General features: G+C 50.2%; 1 protein-coding gene across 1 annotated transcript in view; it reads right to left on the minus strand.

The window, feature by feature from the left end:
* The window catches only part of PLXNA4 (plexin A4), a gene marked incomplete at both ends in the record, with an annotated part of 353,784 nt that overhangs the window by 99,941 nt on the left and 233,278 nt on the right, over nt 1-20,565 (minus strand). The window contains one exon of the mRNA XM_080819151.1: nt 653-753. Coding sequence (XP_080675277.1) covers nt 653-753 — 101 coding nt within the window. The remainder of the gene's footprint in view (nt 1-652; nt 754-20,565) is intronic.

Consider the following 20,565-nt stretch of genomic DNA (forward strand, 5'->3'; position numbering starts at 1 on the left):
ATACCATGGAATGGGCACCAAGAAGCACACAGGGAGAGTGCCCAGCACTTGGGACAGGCGTTCATTGGTCTAGTGAGCCCAGGCCCATCGTCCTCTGACAGCCAGATGGGTGTACTGACAAAGAGGGATGGTCCTTGGGTGCTACACACTGGAAATGTCCACCTCAAATGCCAGAAGGTTCTGGGTAGATATGGAAGAGTATCTTCTGTTGTTGTCAAATCACTAAGCGGAGAATCCATATCTCGCACATGATTTTGCGGCCCACGTGAGCCTTGAGAAAAAAGTGTGGGGCCTTCTCCCCTGGGATTTAGTCCTGGAACATCAGTCTGCAGCCAAGTCATCATCAGAAATGTCCAGGAACTCTCCCTCCGGCCCGCCAGTGTGCAATTGCCCGCATGATTCCATATCCCGACTCGCCATCATTCCCAGGCTGACATGTCCGTATATTTCTTATGGGAATCTGACAATTTAAAGTGAAGTCGGAACAAAGAAGGGGGTAGGATTTGCACAGCGTACAGAAAAACGAAGAGTAAGAAACGGCAGGGAGAGAACAGAGATCAAAGGGAAGGAGAGTGGTGGCAGAAAAGGCAAGGACAGGAGGAGAATGACGGGGCAAGAGGGAGGCAGGAGGAAGCTGCCCAGCGGTACTCACGTGTTGTGGAGCACACACCAGCCGCAGTGGGGGTCGCCAGAGCCCAGACACTCGCTGCAACTCCGATACTGACCGCAGGACTCCACAGGGACTCTGGTGAGCTAGGATAGGAGGACAAGAGAAGGGCGATTGGGATTTTGCAGAATACCCAGCAGTTCACTGGGGAGAGATGCTATTCTATCGGATAAATCACCCGAATCAATGTAGGAACGTGGAGAGGCCCAGGGCACCAGAACAGAAAGGGGCCTTGAGTGATCATATTTGAGCAGGTGGCCACAAAAGCATCCAGGGGAGACGAACACTTGTTACTTTCTTAGAAGTCTCTGCCGATAACCTCCTTAGAGTTCATATTACACTGTTACAGAAGATATTTATATTGTGTACATTTAAACTTTCCCACCGTCAGAACCCAAAATACTCTACAAACATCCAATCCATCACTTATTTACTTCTTATAATGTAATAAACCCAAATGTTAATTTTTTTTCTTGTTTCTCCTTCCTTCCTCCCTTCCTCTCTCCCTTCCTTCCTTCCTTTTTTGCTATAAGGTGTTCTGTCTTCCTCTCAGTTCCCCTCCTTTATGGCTGTTTGTTTTTTAACATCTGTGTGGTCCCAGAGACCATGTAAGTAAGCGGAGTCCAAGACCCTTCTCTTTCTCATTCCCGGTGCCTTTGAACTCACTTTGTAGCTGTTAAGCTGTCCACACTCTTCCTCCTGCTGTTGGCCAAATGCCTTTAAAAGTTTTTCCCTCTGGGGTTTTCATAGAAGAGCTGTTGCTATGTCTCCCCTTATCCACACCCTTTTCATGACTAGAGGCTTCCTCTCCAACCCCAAAGCCTTATACTCGCCCTCGCCAGCCGCTTGTTAATGTAAAATGTTCCACGTGACACTTGTGCTCAGCCCAAATGCTTCTGTCTCCTGCAGGCTCCAAAGAGTCTTGTGCGTGTCTTTGTTCTCCAACGTAGCTTTGCCTGGATGATGTCTTTTCACAGGACTTCTCAGGGCCCAATACATAAAAGGTACTTGATCACGATACCCAGCATCACACAGAATTTTAATTTTCTTTCAATAGCCTTGGTCTTTATTCTCTATGTTGCCAGTTTCTTCTTTACAAAAAGTTTTTTGTTTTGTTTTGTTTTTTAATCATCCTCTTCTGTTTGGGGCACCATTGTATCTCTGCAGAAGGCTTCTTACCCAATCTTTCGGCTCGCGCTAAGAGAATCTGATGTGGCCGTCCTTTTTAGTTTTTCGCCATCAGACAACAGGCACGGAGACGTGCAAACCATGCGGACTGGACCGCGCCTCTGTGCCTCGTGAGCCAAGGCGCAGGCTGGGCCCCCTGCTGCTGCGTGGGGCGTCTGCCTCCGTAGAATTCTGTACACTTGGCAGGGGCTACTTGTAACTCATGCACAGGCGAACTGGCACCAGGGTCTGCTCAATTAGTCTCGAAACTGTCTTTTGGAATTAATTAATAATTAATTCCCAGCCTTCCCTTCCTCCCTTCACTCTCTCCTTCCCTTTACGTATCTTTTTTGTCTTGTTTTGTTTCCTCGAACGCATGCGGAGCCTTCCTAATGACCACCTTGCAATCCCACTTCTTCCCGGTTACCTGCCGGCCTCCGGCTCCCCTTCTTGTGGTTTTGCCCTTGGCCTTCGCGACCCTCTCTCCACGTTCTTGGATGTCTTTCTGCACTTGTGGGATTTCGTCTTTCCTGTTCTTACTGCTCGTGTAATCTGCACGGACCAGGCCTCAGCTCTGCCCATATGCGACGTTCCCATTTTTGCAATTAATTCTGACAATCAGTTTTGCACAAATTACCCTGCTGGCTCTACCCACAGCCAGGAACTTACCCTATTCCTAAGGCCTCTTTCATTTCTGTCCCTACCCTATAAGTGGGCACAGACATGCTGGTCCTGTAAGCATATAAATAGTGATTCCCAACCCCAAGTGCCTGGACTCCAAGGAATTCAGGAGTGGTAATAAGGTCCACAAGCTATTTTCAATAGTTCCAAGAGCCTAATGGAAATTGGATTGTTGCTGTTTTCTTTTTCGTATGCAAACTCAGTGATATATGTCACATATTAAAAATAGGAAATATATCATTACTTAATAAATGCAGTTTGTTTAGCGGGCAAAAATCTTTGAAAACACGATGCCTAGAGGGGAAAGAGTAATAAAATGGACCCTCGGTGGTGGAAGTTGGTAACACGAGTACATAATAATGTTTTCATATGTTACAGCTGCTTGTCTAGCACTCCATATTTTGCATGGGCTTAAGGAGAAAATCATGGCTTTTTCAATCAAAAGCATTTTCTTGGTCTAAACTTAATTAATATCCTTCCCAGTTTCTCCCATTGACATGTTCTATAATCTGTCTTGGATGCATGTGCCATGGGGCTCTGGGGTGTGCCAGCTGCTTGGCGAACTTGATGTTCTCAAAAGGCTTTGCATTCAGATTTCTAAAAATATCTCGCAACTGGTATTAAGTAGCGCCAATACCTAGAATTGTAAAACCCTCCCTCTCCCACTCTTAAATGAGCATGATTTTAGTTCGGTTGGAAAGAGGGTGGGAGCCCACAGAGCTGGGTTCCAATCCTGGCTCTGCCCGTTTACCAGCAACGAGGTCCCGAGTCTCATTTTCCCTGGACTCTACACAGGGACACAGAATCCCCCCACCCCTCCCTGTTCACAGGGTTTCCCAGAGCACAGATGACCTGGCAGGCGCGAAGTTCCTCTGTAAACGCACGAGCACATGGCGGGCGACGGTTATTATTGTCATCTTTGTCATTAATCCCCCATTCTTCATTGCGCAGCCCCATTCCCTCTCTGCCACATCACAGGAACTTGCTCCAACAGGCTTCCCTGGCCCCGGGAGCTCTGCCGGGAGTATCACAGGCCGGAAGAACTTTTCTTCTTTAGCACCTTGATCATACCGTTTCCTCCTTGAACTGCGATGTCTGCCCCTAAACCAGTCATTGCTTCATCTCTGGGATGAAACTCTGGGGTAGCCCTGCTTCCTGGACTTATTTAATGCTGTCACCAGCCACTCTAACAGGCCTATCTTTTTCTCTGCTTTTCATCTAGCCGGATCCCTGTGGGACAGGGGCAGAAGTCCTTCCTTGGCAGTTATTAGGAGACCCAGCTTTCTCTCAACCTTTTCTTCTAGGATCTTTCTATCTATACATTCAGTCTTTTTTTTTTTTTTAATTACTCTTCTGAGCTTGATCTAGGTTTTTTTTCCCCATTCTTTTTAAAGTGTGGTTGCTCAAAGTGAGGCGCTCACGGGACTCTGAGAGACCGAGTAAAATGGTTCCCATTACCTGAGAGGTAGGTGCCGCTTCCCTCGCCTCTCCAGGGCTCTCCCAAAGAAGGTTTCCCAGGAGACCTTCAAAGTCCCATTTTCAGGCAGTATTTCCTAGAACGGCCAACCCCTCCGGGACCGACTCTACATCTCCCGATCTATATACCCTTGCATCGCCTCCCTCCCCACCCCATGGGTGATTCTGGAAAGCATCAGGGATTCTTCGGACACTTCGAATCCCTTCTGAAAATCAGCCTGACTCCATCACTTATCTTGGTGCCATTCTATACCCTAAAGGCTCAGGGAACCTTCCACACCTTGCTCAGGAAGCCGCACGAGGACCCAGGTAGCACGGGAGCCACCGTGGGGACGATGCGATTCTTTCTCTCCAGACCCCTAGACTCTCCACCCACACCTTCCACCACACAAAGCCGCCTCTCCCCTCCCCCACCGCCAGCTCCTCCCCTGACCCTGGAACACAAACCACTCCAGATGCAGAGCCACACGATTAATTAAAACCACCCCACGCTGATTAAAGTCTTCAGCTACGGTGCCAGGCATGCTAATTAACTGAGTGAGGGAATTCAGACCACGGAAAGAGGTGAGAAAAGGAAGTCATGGAGGGGGGCTTCTGCGTGGAGAACAAATCAGATGGCCATGTGTGACCTCAGCCATCCTCGTGATGGATGGTCTCAGACACCACAAAAGATTGAAGTTGGTCCCCTGGCCACTGGACTCCAGGAGACGTGTTGACTGATGTGTCTGCAACAACTCCCTCCCTGTTTCTAGGGAGAGAAGACCCCCTGCCTCGCAGAAACTCAGTGTGTGCCTATGCTGTGCTCGGGGGTACTGGGGGTCCCCAGGTGGAGGGGTTTGGACGTGGCTCACACAGGGCCATCTGGGCGCATTCCACTGGATTTGTTCAAGGTCTTACTGGGCAGTGTGGTCGTTCCTCCAAAACAGAATTACCATGTGATCTAGTCACTCCCCTCCTGGGGACACACCCCCCAAAACTGGAGGCAGTGACCTGAACAGATATTTGTAAACCAATGTTCATAGCAACGTTATTCACCATCGCTCACGGGTGGAAAGGGACCCAAAGCAACCCAAACCCGAAGCAGACGGACAGGTGATTGAATACACGGGATGTGGTATAGACCTACAGTCTATACCAGCTAACCTGGATGATGAATTCACTCTTCCTGGATGAATACAGTCACCCTTCTCCTCCCATCCCCCATCCAGTTTCCCTTCCTGGGGTTCCAGTTACCTGCGACCGACCACAGCCCGGAAGCAGACGATCCCCCTTTCCTGACATATGACTGGAAGGTCGATGTCAGCCTAATGCCAGGTCCCAGGGCCTACATCACTCACCTCACCGCGTCTCATCTTGTGGGCATTTTCTCATCTCACATCATCACAAGAAAGGTGAGGACAGTACAATGAGATACTTGGAGCAAGAGACTGACCACATTCACATAACTTTTAATACAAGTCTATTATTATAATTGCCCTATTTTATTACTAGTTATGGTTATTAATCTGTTACTGGGCCTAACTTATAAAGTTTATCATAGCTTTGTATGTATAGGTAGGAGAAAACAAGAGTATATCTAGGGTTTGGTATTAACCATGGTCTTGAGTAGCCACTGAGGGGGCTGGAACATATAACCTCTGGATAGGGAGGGACGATTATAATATTCAGCCTTTCAAAAAAAGGGAATTCTGACACAGGCAACAACATGGATGAACCTTGGAAACATTATGTTAAGGGAGATGAGCGAGACACAAAAAGACAAATGTTTCTGGTGTTAGACTAATAAATTCATGCTTATGAAATATTCTGAGATCCTTGGGTAAAAAGATAGGCATTGTTACTCTTTTCAATTTAATTTCAAATGGACAAAAGGGCTTTGGATAAATATCTCTTATCAGGTGCTGTGATGTAACCGGGTTTGTCATTCTCAAGCTCAGAGAACCTGTTTCTTGATTCGGAAAAGTAATGTCATCACTTTGTTCCACCCAGAACCCTACTTCACGCCCCCTCACTTCTTCTAAGAGGCCCAGGGAAGGGTCCCAGAATTCAAATAGGTCTTAGGAGGTCAAAAGGTCGATGATTTTATAAGATTCTCCAGTTACTGCTTACCCTCTGCTCTGGTTCATGTTCTCAGTTATGACAAGGAAACGCCTGTGTGCGGGGGTTACCCCCATCTCTATTCCTCCCCCCAATTACCTTTCTGGGACACACATTGGTTTTCTTTACCCTTTTGCCCCAAGGTAAACTTCCCTAAGTCATAGAGTGTAGTTTGGTCTGGCTTTTCCACATTGTAAATAGAATCATCATCTCTATTCCTGCACTCGTCTGGCCCCATGGACGAGGCCAGGAATGTACGAACTATGGACGGGGTTAGACAGACAGAGACAGATTGAGACAGAGTGAAGAAGCCCACACAAGGACTTCAACTCATGAACTTGACCTTCACAAGCTTCTGCACTCTGCTCACCAGAGCCCACTCCCTAGAGGGCCTGGGACTTGGGTGTGCTCATGGCAACTAGGTTATTTTTCTTGAGTCCTTGCCGCCGACTGTCTAGACTCTGCTTGGATTCCCTGATATTTTGAAAGATGCTTTCTTCTGGCAGTAGAGTCCCACTCTGCCTGTTGCTGTTAGCATCCCAAAGGGTGCCTGCTGCTCTGCTGATTACATTCAGAAATGTTCCATAGATACAATGTACAGTCTCTGTGAGCGCCTCTCATTTGTTCAAGCATTTGACATTCTGGTCGAAATGTGAGTTATTACTCCGTCTCTCCTCTTATAATTGGATGCTAATGCTGCAGTGGCTACGCTGAGCCTGATGGTGGGGGTTAATTTAAATGTCCAAAAGGCTTCTTAAGTACCCAATTTCCTTCAAAATTGTCAAAAAAGGGGAAAAAAGGATGCAAGAGGACGCATTAAGAAACTCCGAGGGACTGCTGTGCAGCTGTCAAAATGTGCAGAACCCATCGTCCTCTGGTGCTGCCCCATCCATCCCTGTCCTGTCCTCCTGTCTCTGAGCAAAGGAAGTAGAGCTGGGAAAAGTCAGTGATTTTCCAGAAAATTAGTAACTCAGCAATACACGTGGATTTCAGCATCGTGGTCTTGGGGTGCCTCTCCAAAACTTTCCAGGGGCCTTTCTTTCCTTTGGTGGCTTCTGCTTGCCTTTGCAGGCCTCATTTTTGCTGACCTGGGGCCGTGCAAGGGTTGCATGAAGGCTCTGTCTCCCTGATGACCTCTGAGCCCCTCACTGCCAGGGCTCGAACTTGCGGTGGCTGAGCACTGGCTCCAGAAGTGTGTTTATTTCAGCCTACGTCAGGCGCCTGGCACACAGTCACCCATGTCCCCTTTGCTCAGAGGTGGCAGGTAGGTTTGACCTTGGCAGGTTGGCCAGAGAGGGTGGGACCAGAAGGCTGGCCACAGGCTTTGCAGACTGTGTCATGAGTCCCAACTCTTCCCTCCTACATCCCCACGCCCAGCCCTACCTGGCCTCATGGTGAATGGAGAGGTGGGGTGTTATTCCAGCCCCTTGACTTGGGCTTGGCCTCAGGACTGGATTTGGTCAATGGAAAGACAACAAGCACAAGGCAAAAGCTTGAGATGTGCCTCTGTGGTTGGCCTTGCCCTCTTGGGTTTCTGCCTTTGCCATGAAAAGAGCTTCCCCATGGATCCACTTCCTCTTCGGGCAGATGAGCCCATGTGGAGCAGACCTGAGCCCAACCCACTGATGGGAGACAAGCCCAGCAGACGCAGCAGCTTGAAGCAGGTGAAGTTGAGCTTCACCTACAACAGTTGACAGGCAATGGATGTACGCGTCCATGCGTATGACAGTTAATGCTTATTATAATATGCGACTGAGTTTGGGGGGCTTTGTTACACAGCTTTTTGGTGGCAACAGCTAGCTGATACATAGATGCTGGCCATAAAGTCACACCAGGGTGCAAAGGTCCTCTGAAAGGTAGAGGAGACAGGGGGAATGGAGGAGGGGAAAGGTTGCAGTGTGGTGGTTCTACGTGCTTTTAAAAGCCGGGTCTAACATCACAAATGAATCTTCCCAGTGTATTCCATGCTGACCAAACTCTCCTAATTCTAAATCCCAGGGAGGTCCAGCCCCTAAGCAAAGTACCAGAAAAGACAGGAAAGAGAATGTGGTTCTCCAGGTATGGAGGGCTGACCGGAAGAACAGATGCTCACAGAACCCTCTGTACTGATTTCCCGGCTGCCCTAGCACTGGGAAATGATTTTATCTACTTGGCAGCAATACAAGTCCCTCAGGAATGGGTTGCCTTGAACTTTGCAGTTCCTCCTGCTTGTGCTCTGGCCCTGGGGTTAATCCAGTGGGGGTCTTTTCTGACAGTGGGGTCATGTACAGGGTCAAGGGCAGCAGCCCTGGCTGTCAGCATCGTCCCCACCCGTCTGTAGGCAGGAGTTCTATGGTCAAGGTCATCGATACTCAGAACAACAAGGGCAACAGCCTCAGAGTGTGAGGATTGGGAGTGGAGGTCTGGGGTTCTGGGTGACCTTGAACAAATCCTTTCCCCCTCGTTATGTCTCCACTGATTCATTTCCAGATAGGAGGACCCAGGCCTACTCTGCCTAGGAGAATCAGTCACAGAATACTACTAATACAAATGGTCTGGGAAGCTCTTTGCAAATGAAATGTAGCAGATGTTGTGGAGGGCTGCAATTTGCTGCTATTAATAAGTATAAATGCCTAATAGGAAGCCAGTTTGCTCTGGGAACTCGGACAGCCAAGGAGCGAGTGTTGACGCCGGAATCATCAACATATGCTGCTCCTCATTAGCAAGCGGCAGAAGCTGGGTGAGGAGCTCTCAGCGCGATTTCCACAGAGCCTCGAGAAATCACCCTATCCCCCGCCTCCCGGCGTGGGCTGCACGGCAATGGCCCGCGTTTGTTATTAACCAGACCCCTCACCAAGCAGGAGAGTGATGCCCTTTTCAGGTGCACAGATGGAAAAGCCACAACCCAGAGGGGCTGAGCAGCTTGCCCAAGGTCACACAGCAAGGCAGCAGCAAAGGCGGAAATTGAAACGAAGGTGGGGCCACAGCCCATAATCAGGCTCCAGCATACGGGTTCCCTGGGTGCAGCCCAGGGGATTGAAAAACCTTAGGAACCCCCACTGAACCCCGGTTCTCGGGTTGAAAATTTCACAGCACTGCAGGCTGTGTATTGTAAACCAGGAAGGGTTGGTTAAGTTCACGGGCTGAGGGCCCCTCCAGGGGGCCAAGAGGTCCAACATGGAGTTGGAGCCCTAAAGAGACTGCCAGTAGGTCTTAGTGCAGCCCTCCTCCTCCAGGGAGACTTCCTGGCTCCTTCAGATGTGCTTGGAGGGAAAAAAGGAGTTCGGAATAGCTTTATGTCAGTGCCAAGTGAAAAGCAGAGATCTGGGGAGCAGACAGAGATAGGTGTGAATCCTGGATCTGGCCCTTCCTGGCCTCCTTTTCCTCCTCTGAGGATAAGAGGAAGCTCCCTGAAGGGTTGGTGGGAGGACGAATTGGGATGGCACAGATGAACGAGTTAGTGGAATGCCAGTAACAACTCGGTCTGCTGTTCCAGCATCTTTCCCAGAGAAGACGTCCCCCTCCTGCCCCCCACAAGGTGGTGTGAAGTCATCTCTCTTCATCTCTCCACACCTAGTACCCAGCTCAGACATGGCAAGTGACAGCCCATAAGCAAGAGGGCAAGTGCTTGCAAGAACGAATGACATTGGTTTCTATCAGGCTCACATTTCAAGAACCACATGGAACTGATTTGCCTATCTTGGTTATCCCCCAAAACCTATAATTTCTGAATTATTGCCACAAGTTCATCTCTTAGTGTAAAGGTCAACTTCTCTCCCCTCTCTGGACTGTCGTGGTCACATTCACACAGTGGGTGTGTAAGACCAGACCTCTGGGGCTGTTGAATTGCTGGGCCTGAGTTTTCTCGGCAGGTCAATCCTGTGCATTCGACAAAGGAGCCTGGCAGCTAGTTATATCCACATCCCACCCAGAGAGCCCCCCAATCCCACCCCACCAAGCAGGAGAGAAGGTGCCCAGGACAGGAGAAATGTTCTGGCATTCGCTGGGTTAATAAGCTGGAAGGAACCTTGGGAAAAACCCAGCCACCAGTCCCCTCATTTTTCAGGTGAAGCTCAGTTGCCAGAGAATTTGTCCAAAGCCCCATGGCCACCAACACAATTCCTTTGAGACCCATCCCTAGATACAGAGTCCTGCCCAAGGTGTCTGCTCTTGACCTAGCCCTGAGATCGGTGCTGATGGGAGAGTCAGAGCTTCCGGTCCCACCCCAGTGGAGATTGGGAACCTCCCTCCCCACCCCTAAGCCCAACAGGTGGGAAGGAGCCTTTGTCCTGGGGATCAAAGTGCTGCTCCCATTCCAGCCGTCTTCCACCAAGTGCCACTGACGGAGGCTGTGGTCCCGTCTGAGCTGGGACTGGGGACTTGCTGGTGTGAGTTTCCCAAGCCCAGCCTGCTCAATGGAGGCCTTTGTTCCAGCAGCCAAGAAGAGGGAGGGGGAGGGGCTGGCACGGTGACACCTTTCTCCAGGCCCCTGCAGCTGAGCCAAGTGAGTTCCAAGACATATGCCGAGACCCTCTGGCTCGCTGGCATGACTCTTTGTGGGAAGTGGCAGGGCAAACCAGGCAGGCACCTCCTCTACCCAGAACCCAGCTCTTCCCTCCAACAGCCTTCTGTCAAGGGCACTTCTGGCTAGCATCCCGAGCAACAATCTGATTGTTCAGGCTAGAGGGTGATGGTGTATGAATGGTACACGGATGGGCATGGGTGCACAGCGGCCAGAGGGCGTGTGTCTAGATGTACATGCCTGGTACCAGGAGCGAGGTTTGCACACAGCGACAGGCGGGAGTGTTCAGGACCATGGCAGCGTGCTTGTAAAGAAACACGTCTTTCCTTGCGGACATTCCCGTCTGGGTAGGAGGATAGTGAACAAACATCTTCCTTCAAAAAGGAATCTGACCCTGGAAAAATCATGCTGCCCAAATGAAAGGAAATGGATACACCTCTGGGCACCCTCTATGCCCAGCATCTCAGGCAGACTACAGGTGCCCCAAAGAAACCCAAATCTTCTTCCTCTGTCCTCACTCCCTGCCTCAAGGTAGCCAATGAACACTCCCAAACCCATGGGAGCTCCCTTTGTAGGGGCCATGCTTACTGCTGGAGAAAGAGGAAGATGGTTGTCTGATGTCTGAGTATCCTCGGACAGGGGTCATCTTGCCCACAGGGACAAATGTGTTTTCCTCATTCAGAGATGGTCCCCTGAGGGCATTTGGCAGTAGCTCTTTAGATCTGAGAAGACAATGCCCATTCTCGCCTTTCTTTAAGGGAGACAATAGGACATCAGGCAACCCAGCCATGCCCACCATCCCCAGCCTTCGTGTGTCCAGGCAGCAGAGCTGAGAAGGCAAGGCAGAGTCTCCTCCATGCATCTGCCAGGAGCTGGCCCCAGAGGACTGTAGCCATGGGTCATGTGGTTTCCACTGGGATGTTCATGGTGGAGGGGTGAGTAGTGAGGTGCTGGTAACTCACCCCTGCACATTGTATGCAGCTGGGGAATCTGATCTACATCAGACCAAGGCTTGAAACAGATTTCCCCTTCTCAAATGAGAAGCGGCTGGCCAGGGCTATATTTAGATGGGGACTCAGCGAGGTCAGAAATAATTGCTGGCCCTGGAGTGGGGGGTGGGGGGAGGAGGTGTCTGTTCCTGGCTAATGTGTGCCCCTTCTCAGAAGACACACGTGGGATGGCCTGGGGGAAAGCCGGGAGTCTCAGCCACTCCTTCTCTGTCCACTTAAGTCTTTGTTACAGCAATAAACATCTCCCAGTATCAAAATGCCATTGTGGGTGACAGGGAAGCTCAGCGGAGGGAGGGCCTGGGAGAGGGATGTCGGGGTGTAGAACCTGCCATGGGGGAGGGAGGGTCAGGGGGGAGCCAGGAAGGGCAGCTGTTAGGAGTGGGGTTTCAGAGTCTAGCTCTGCCACTTGTTAGCTTGGCCAGACATGGAACATTCCCCCGTCTCTGAAAGGCTATGCAGATTAAATACCACGCCCATAAACTCCCGAGATGGCTCCTGGAGCATCCCTACGAAACACGCGGCAGCTCTCCTGGCCGTGATGGCAACCGTGGCCAACTGGCCTTTTTGGTCAGCTTCTCCTAAATGAAAAGTTCCACTTTAATTTTATTTATTGATTGATTGTCACTTAGGTATTTTTGATAATTTCAACTTTAACGGTTTCCAGGTGTGTCCCCGGGACAGCTGAACCCTTCTGCCATGGTTGGCCTTCTAGGTGGTGCTGGAGAAGGCCTTAGGACTTGAAGGAGCTCATGCTGGGACCTCACGATCTTACCCCTGACCCACCAGCCTTGCCCCGGGTGACCCCCTGCGGTCCCCAGTCCAGCAGTCCCTGGCCCTCTGAATAGGGGCTTGGATCCACACCCAGCTCAGAACTTTCCAGCCATTCCCCTGCTTCCTCCTCTCCCCTCTCCAGCTTTTCTGACTCTCCTGCCTTCCAATAACAAGCAGAGGGCAGGAAGAGGAGGGAAACCCCAGCAAATTCATTTTATTGCCCATAGCGCTGGAGAAAGTGAGGTGAAGATATGGGAGCCGCTCTGGCTATTAGAGGACATGAAGTCAGGGTTATCTGCGGCCTTAATTTATTCAGCTTCTCCCCTGACCTCTGCAAACAGGCATAATCAAAAGCTGGCTATGGGTCTGGGACGGGAAAGTGTGCTGGCTCGCAGCCAAGCCCCAGAGGCCGTGCTGCGTGTCGGCATGTGGGTACACTGGTCGGCCTGGCATGTCTGGCAGGCCAGGGTTGGGCGGCAAGGCCCAGCGTGGCGGTGTTGGCACCAAGTCCAGCCGCCCCCGCTGTGACGGGGACATGAGGAGGCAGCCTCCAGACACGATTAAACACAGGATGTTTGCTGAGTTTGCAAACAAAACTGCAGGTCGCAGGACTGGGGCAGCCGCAAGAAAACAAACATGACAGTTTGGGGCAGGTAGCAGGCCATAAGTGGGATTCACGTGAAAAAGCTTTTCTACTCCATGAGGCCTGCCCGGCGTGTTGCCGTGAACAGAGCTGGGGCTGGCCCGGAGTCTGGGGACACAGGGGGCTGGAGCGGGGTGTAGGACGCCCCTCTCACGCTCCCCCAGGCCACCATTTGCCAAGCGTGGACCACCCGCGGGGAGCCTTACAAGTCCAAGGGAGAACTGGGCCACATAGTCAGTGCCAGGGAGGAGGGAAAGGCAGGGAAGTGAGGTCAAGGTGAAGGGGTTCCGAACCTCGCTGAGCTTTTGGCTAAAACCTAACCGTAGAGCTTTTAGAAAATGCTGAGGTCCTGGCCAACCTTGGACCAGCCGTCAGAATTTCCAGGAGCCAGGCATCTGTGTTTTCTCCAAGCACAGAGCTTCTCTGCTCAGCCCCGACCAATGACGCTGATGATGGGCTCGCCTCAGGCACAGGGGCAGAGGAGCGGGGATCCAAGGCTGCTGTATTTCTTCCCTGGAGTCTGAGAGATGCAGAGGGTTGAAGGCTCCAGAACACAGAGATGGGGGGCGTGGGCACAGCGGTGGTCCTGACTGCTGTACCTGGCTTCACAATTTACACAGCAATTTCACAGGCATGATTGCGTGTGACCCCCACCACAACCCTGCGAGGTGGCCCAGCTAGGGACGACAGCCTCCATTTTACAGATGAGGACATAGGTTGGAGGAGGTTAAGTGGACTCGCTTGAGGACCCACAGTCAGGACTCTGGCACAGGACTCGCTAGGACGGCTCCAAGGCGGGTGTAGCCTCCCTTTCCCCTGGAATTCCCTCTCTTGTCGGGGCCAAGAGCCTGTAACTGCTCTGTGCAGAAGCAGTAACTGCCTGAAATGGATCCAAACATCATGGAAATTGATGAAGGCAGAATTGGGTTGGAGAGGTCCCATTTAGATATCTCTTAGAACTGCTCCTTGGCTAGCATGTTTCCATGGCAAGGTCTGTCTCAACAGCCACGGCTCTCATCTCCAAATATGGCTCATCATCTCACCCAGGGCGGGACCCGGCACCCAGGCTCAGTGTGGTACAATGCTTCCCCAGGCAGGAGCAGGGAGGAGGTGGTATGCCTAACGCCTGGAGACTTTACCAATTATGGAATTTTATCACTGGCTCTGGGGGCTGCAGACCTCAGAGCCTGCCTACGCCCTGGGCCACTGCTACCTAGAGAGCAGTAGTGAGCCATGTCCTGTTCTGTTCACTTAGACTCAGCAAAACCTGGCCCAGTTCTCACCACCACTGGGGCTTCTCTGTCCTCTGTTTCTTCAAGCAGTGAAGGGAGTGTGAGAATAGTGCAAACCAAAGCTGTCATGCCCCGGAAAGGCGGCAGGCAGAACGAAGCACGCACAGGCAACGCCGTGGGTTGGAGGGGTCTCTTCTCCTGCCTGGGCTGCCCCAACCTCCCTGCAATTTGAACTTCCCCCTTGTCTCTCCCTTTCACTCTTGATCAGAAATTGCCCGGCACGGTCACTCACTCACACTTCAGCCTGAATGAGCTGTCATTCCTGGGAACAGAGTGGGGGGCGGGAGAGTCCCAAGTGCCCAGTGATTCCCAGGAGCGGGGACCTGGCCCCCACCACAGTCTTCACCTTTGCTTTCAGAATGGGCTTTTCTCCTTGTTCTCCCATCTCCTCCTCCCTGTCCCCTGTGACCAGTTTCCTGGTGACCCTCATGTTGTAAGACAGCATGTGCTTGAAGCTTAGACTTTTCGTGATGCTTGGGAAAAGGAGCCACACCCATCCAGACCACCGCTCCAAGAACAGACATGGGGAGGAGAGAAAGGATAGTGGCTGTTGGCGCCTAATGCAAGGAACAGAGTCCCAGCATCGGACGGGACCTTCAGGTCTCCAAAATCCAGCTTTCCATTGGATCTAAGCCATCATCACTGCCATCTCGGCAATACACGCACCGGTTATACCCAAATCGAAGAACAAATGATAAGGGTTGTGCACATCATTAAGGGTAATCAGATGTGACTTCCAAAACAGTTTGATGCAGCATTAAACACCTTATCTGTACTGCTGTCCTAATTTATTGCTCGGTCTACCATGGTAATCTACTCATAATTACAGAAACAAAGGGCTGGGAGCATTCTTTACATTTCTTGGTTACCTAGCCTTCTAAAGGGGCCCCTCCTCCCTCCCTAGCAGGCAGATGCCAAGCCCTTTCTGAGTGCGAGGCGTGGGCTGGACACCTGTGGGATGTGGTGTGTTCTTCCAAGTTCTTCCTGCCAGTCTGGGCTCCCTGAAGTCTTTGAGCATCTGGGTCTTGGGTCTTTTCCCTGTGGTGGGTGGTAGGCCAGCGAGGTAGAGGAGAAACAGACTAGACCTACACGTGGGTGTTTATAGCAGCTCTAGGCACGACTGTCAACACTTGGAAGCAAGCAAGATGTCCTTCAGGAGGTGAATGGATAAATAAAATGGGCTAAAACCAAACACCAAAATACCATTTAATGTTAAAAAGAAACGAGCTATCAAGCTACAAAAAGACATGGAAGAAGCTTAAACGCATTTTTGCTAAGTGACAGAAGCTAATCTGAAAAGGCAACATATTGTATTATCAAAACTATACGGCATTCTAGAAAAGGCAGAACTATGGAGACAGGGAAAAGATCAGCCTTTGCCGGGACCGGAGGTGGGGGTTGGTGGTTGGGGAGGGAGCGGGAGATGACTAGGGGGAGCACAGGGGATTTTCAGGGCTGTGAAAATCGCCTCTATGATACTATAATGGTGGGTACATGTCATGATGCATTTGTCAAAAGCCACAGGATGAACAAGAAGACGAGTGAACTCTAATGTAAACTATGGACTTTGATGGTGATGACATATCAGTGTAGGTGCTTTGAGGATAACAAACGCACCACCTTGGTGAGGGGCATTGGGGGGTGTCCACAGCGGGGAGGCTGTAGGGTGGGGGAGGGGAGAACAGGGATATGTAGGAACTCTCTGTATTTTCTACTTAATTTTGCTCTGACCCTAACATTGCTCTAAAAAATCAAGTCTACTTTAAACAACACACTAAGTGGGGAAAAGAGGCAATATACCATTTTCTATCACTTTTTTAGAAGAATGTGTCCATATTCATGGATCCTTCCTCCATCTCTTACCAAGAGACCACGCCAAGTATGACATGCCCCAGGGCATATGGGCGGGGCAGGAGCTGGGCTCCCACCAGAGCCACTGGGAAGCAGCCGTGGCTGAAGGACCCAGTGCAGGAAGCCAGTGATGGATGAGGACGCAGGGACCTGTGACTGCGTGTCCTGGGATGGGCTGGAACAGAAGTCTGCTGAGTGCACTCTGACCTGGACACTCTGGCCTTCCTGGAGGGAGGGGTCAAGAGCAGTAGGCATATGTGGTAGTGCCAGTGACACCAGCCACATCTTCTAGATGTGCCCAGTTCGTGTGTTCCCGAATATGCAGACACACTGACACCATCTCTAGCTTTGCTTCTGCCACTCCCAGGGTCCTGGATGCCTAGCATGGGGGATTGCACTGGGCTGGATACACTGGAGCCCAGGATGTCTCTACCATCTGCAGCAGAGCCCTTAGGTCTTTCATTAAACAACCCAGTGTAGCCTCTAGGCACTGGATGGTGAGGTGAGGATCAAATGGGCACATCCCCAGAGGACCCAGGCAGCTGCTGACTGGCCAGCGGCTGACACCTAAGGGAATAGTCCCAAATGGCACCTCTGAAACATCCTCTCGGTTGCAGCAGCCCTGTCCCAGCACATAAGACATGGCTGGATTTCAGCCCCAAGAATTCCCTGGGTTAGGTATCCTTGTGCAGTGAGCAACCTATACCACAGTATACTGTTTTTTTTTTTTTAATTTTATTTATTTATTTGACACAGAGAGAGACCAATCACAAATACTCAGAGACACAGGCAGAGAGAAAGAGGGGGAAGCAAGCTCCCAGCTGAGCAGAGAATCCAATGCGGGACTTGATCCCAGTACCCTGGGATCATGACCTGAGCTGAAGGCAGAGGCTTAACCCACTGAGCCACCCAGTCGCCCAGTATCCTGTGGTTTTATGAGCGCGTACACATAGAGTCCCAGAAAAATGAGTGTATCTCAGGGATCCAGGTGACTCAGGAGACCGAGGATGAATCCTAGCTGTGCCTTATTTCACCATCTGAGGCCCAAGATGCCCACCTCCCAGGGCTGTTTCCTCACCTATGAAATGAGAAGTTCCCTCCTGCTCTAACAATCTAAGACATATGGGAAATTAAGAACACATTTCCCTTTCTTTCCCTAGATTGCCCCCCTTTCCCCTCTTGAACTTGACCGGGTCCTTCCAGACCAGGCTAAAACTGAAAATCAATTTTAATTATAAAAATCCGTTTACTGTACCAATAAATCATCATGGCCCCGGCTTGGTTGTGGGGAGAAGGTTACATCTGGAGTAGGGCTAATAAGTCACTCTCTGCCTCTGCCTCACTGCACCAAGGCAGCCCCTCTGTTCTAATATTCATCTCTGTCGTTAGGTTGTGGATTATTAATGATGCCTTGGGTCGATGCATGAGAGCCGAGATGCTCCTGAAACATGTTGGGCTGGTGGTAACTTGATTTTCAGCTGCCCCCTTGACGGGAGACCTTGATGGGCCTTCCCCTCTCTTCCCAATGGTGGGGGAAGGCTGCATTATGGGGAGGGGGACTCTCCTCTGAAGTGACTCCTTGTTGGGGGGTCTGAGAGAGCCACTGGCACAAATGGCGAGAGACAGCACAACCATATATATGTATCTATCAGGTTCCCAGGGCCATGAGTCTTTTAAATTAATTAACTAATCAATTACTGTTGCAGTTAGGGTTATTCCTGATGGGCTGCAAGGAGAGGGAAGACATGCCCTTCAGGTGGCCATCGGGGGGGGCAAGGAGGAGACCCCATTCTGGCATGAGCTCAATGACATACCTAGAGAGGAAGAGAAAAGGTACTGGATGGAAAGATCTGGGGGCTGCTGGGCCCTAGAGGTTGTTGTGATCCACGAACCCCTGGCTGAAGTCAAGGGTTCAAGTCCACACATTTCTGTGTGGTGCTGCAACCCGAGGCTTGGACAGAATAGGCAGGGCAGCTACCAAGCAGCGGTTGGCTCTTGGAAACAACTCCCTTCAGTGGAGGGACCAAAGCCTTCCTTCCTTCATGGGGGGCAGCTTGTTGAAAGCCCTCAGGGCTTCCAGTTAAGCCCCTTAGGCACTGCTGAAAATGGCAGGTCCGGATGAGAAAGAGAGGCTGCTCTTCTCCCCTGCATAACTGGGGCTCTCCTGTCTTCCCTCCCATAAATCTAGTTGGCAGAGATGGAAACAGGGAGGCTGGTTTGAAAGGGGAGCTGGTGGGGCTGACCCAGCACCAGTAGGGCGGGGACCACAACTGGCTTCTGTGATCTGTTCCAGGCATGTAAATTCACTGCCAGCCTGGCACAGGGTTACCAACAAGTGGGCACAGGTGGCATTTTGAACTGGCTAAGCCAGCAGCCATACAGCACGTGGTCAGTGGGCAGGCTGGCCAGCTCTGCCTGTTACTTAGTAGAAGTATGCTTTCGGGCAAGTTCCTTAGCATCTCAGAGTCTGTTTCTCCACTGTAAACTGGGGACAGTAATCCCTGCCTTGGTTGTTGTGAGAGCGTGCCACACAGGAGGTCTACTTGGGAATACTTTATGACTCATCAGCATCCCTCCCTGAAGACAGAAAGGATATAACAGAACCTATCCAATTGGCCATTTGCTTGCATTGATTTTGTGGGAGGGACAATTAAAAGTGACCCACCAAAGGAGAATGGAGAATTGTTTACGGAGTCAAAGCAGATGCTTCAGATTTCAAATCAAAAGACGGGGCTTCGAGATGAACCGTGCCACTTGCCATCAGCTGTGTGACTTCTGAGAAGCCATTTGACCTTTATCACCTGTTACGTAGGATAATGATGACTCTAAGAGCTGCTGGGCAGGTTCAATGAGATGTCCTGTGGGAAGGACGCGGGAGATGGCAGGTGCTAAACAGATCCATGACATCATTTCATTTGCTACCACTGTCCCATTAGCAAAGATAATTTAGAGCTTGCCTGTACCAGGCTTTCCAGGGAGCATAAATGATAGTAACTATTAACTTCTCGATTCAGTCTTTCACTACCTTCCATTAAGGCACCAGAAGAGAAATCATTTTTCTTTTTTCATCCACTCATCATTTCAGATATCCTGCTATACTGAGATACAACATCGAGGAAGCAAACACATTATAAAAAAGAAAGAACAAAAGAGAAAGAAGAAGAAAAAACAGCTAAGCCCAGGCATGGATCCCCATGCTGAAGAATTGGTTTAATTAAATTGAAAGCTCTGGTGCTTGTGGTAATTGTTATTAAGGAATCTATATCCCATCAGAGCCCTCTCCCCTGGAGTTTGCTCCCTCTGCTTTCTCTGCATTGGGTACGGAAATTGCTTCTCTCCTTAGGCAGATGCAGCCACAGACCCAGAGGTTACTGTGGGATGACTGTCTGGTGTGGGGTTTGGGTGCACCAGCAAAAAAAACAAAAACAAAAAAAACAAAAAACCCAAAACAAACAACAACAAACACCTTGATCCCAGCCTGACCTTGAATTTCCCTGACTTGGAGCTCATTCATTTCTTCTGCAAAAGGACAACATATGCCTTCTCTCAGGGCTGGTTACCAGGGACACATAACATAGGCAATGGTTCCTTTTGGAGCCCCTCTACTGTTTCTCTGCACACAAGGAGGATGGTTTCTAACATTGCCTACACCACTGGGTTCCTGATGCCCCTGAGCCACTGCCATCTGCTTCTTGGGCACCAGTTGGCTGTTAAAAATACCTAGTCTGTCTCTTTTTGATGCTACTAAAGCAACTACATTAAAGAAGTAGATATAACAGCAAACTTTTTTATCATGCATACATACAACAACAGATATAAAAGGCAACAAGTGCGGGCAACAGGAGGTAGTTTAGTATAGTGGAAAAAGTCCTTGAGGGACTTGGGATTGGCTCCTAACTATACTAAGTATTAGGTTCATAAATTTGGGAAGTCCTGGGTGTTAACTCTGAATTGTGCCTTAGCCTGAGCTGAGTGCTGCCTGATTCAGCCTGGCTTGACTCTCCAGGGTTCAAAATCATCCTAAAGCTTCTGGATCAAAATAGATGAGTTGATTCCATATACTTACAATAATATTTTGCTTATCAATGATCAAGCATTTATTAGGTCTCTATCCCAGGCTATACACTGTGCTATCATAAGTCAAGTCAGGCAAGGGGTCATCTTAAAAGTCAAAGAGAAGCCTTTGAAGCATTTTCATTCTTGGATGTTCAACAGGCCCCAGGAATTAAACAATTAAGAACTGCAAAGCAATATGCAGGGTGCTATGTAGAAAGGACCAGACAGTAGAAAAAGAGCAATAGGCCAGCATCGGGGTCATTTTCAGTCCTGGACAAAGAAGTACCAAGCATAGGGCAGATGAGATCAATGCTATCCTCCCTAGATACTATGGATCTCTGATTCTCAACCAA

This window comes from Martes martes, assembly GCF_963455335.1.
Source record: "Martes martes genome assembly, chromosome: 11".
NCBI classification, from domain to species: Eukaryota; Metazoa; Chordata; class Mammalia; order Carnivora; family Mustelidae; genus Martes; species Martes martes.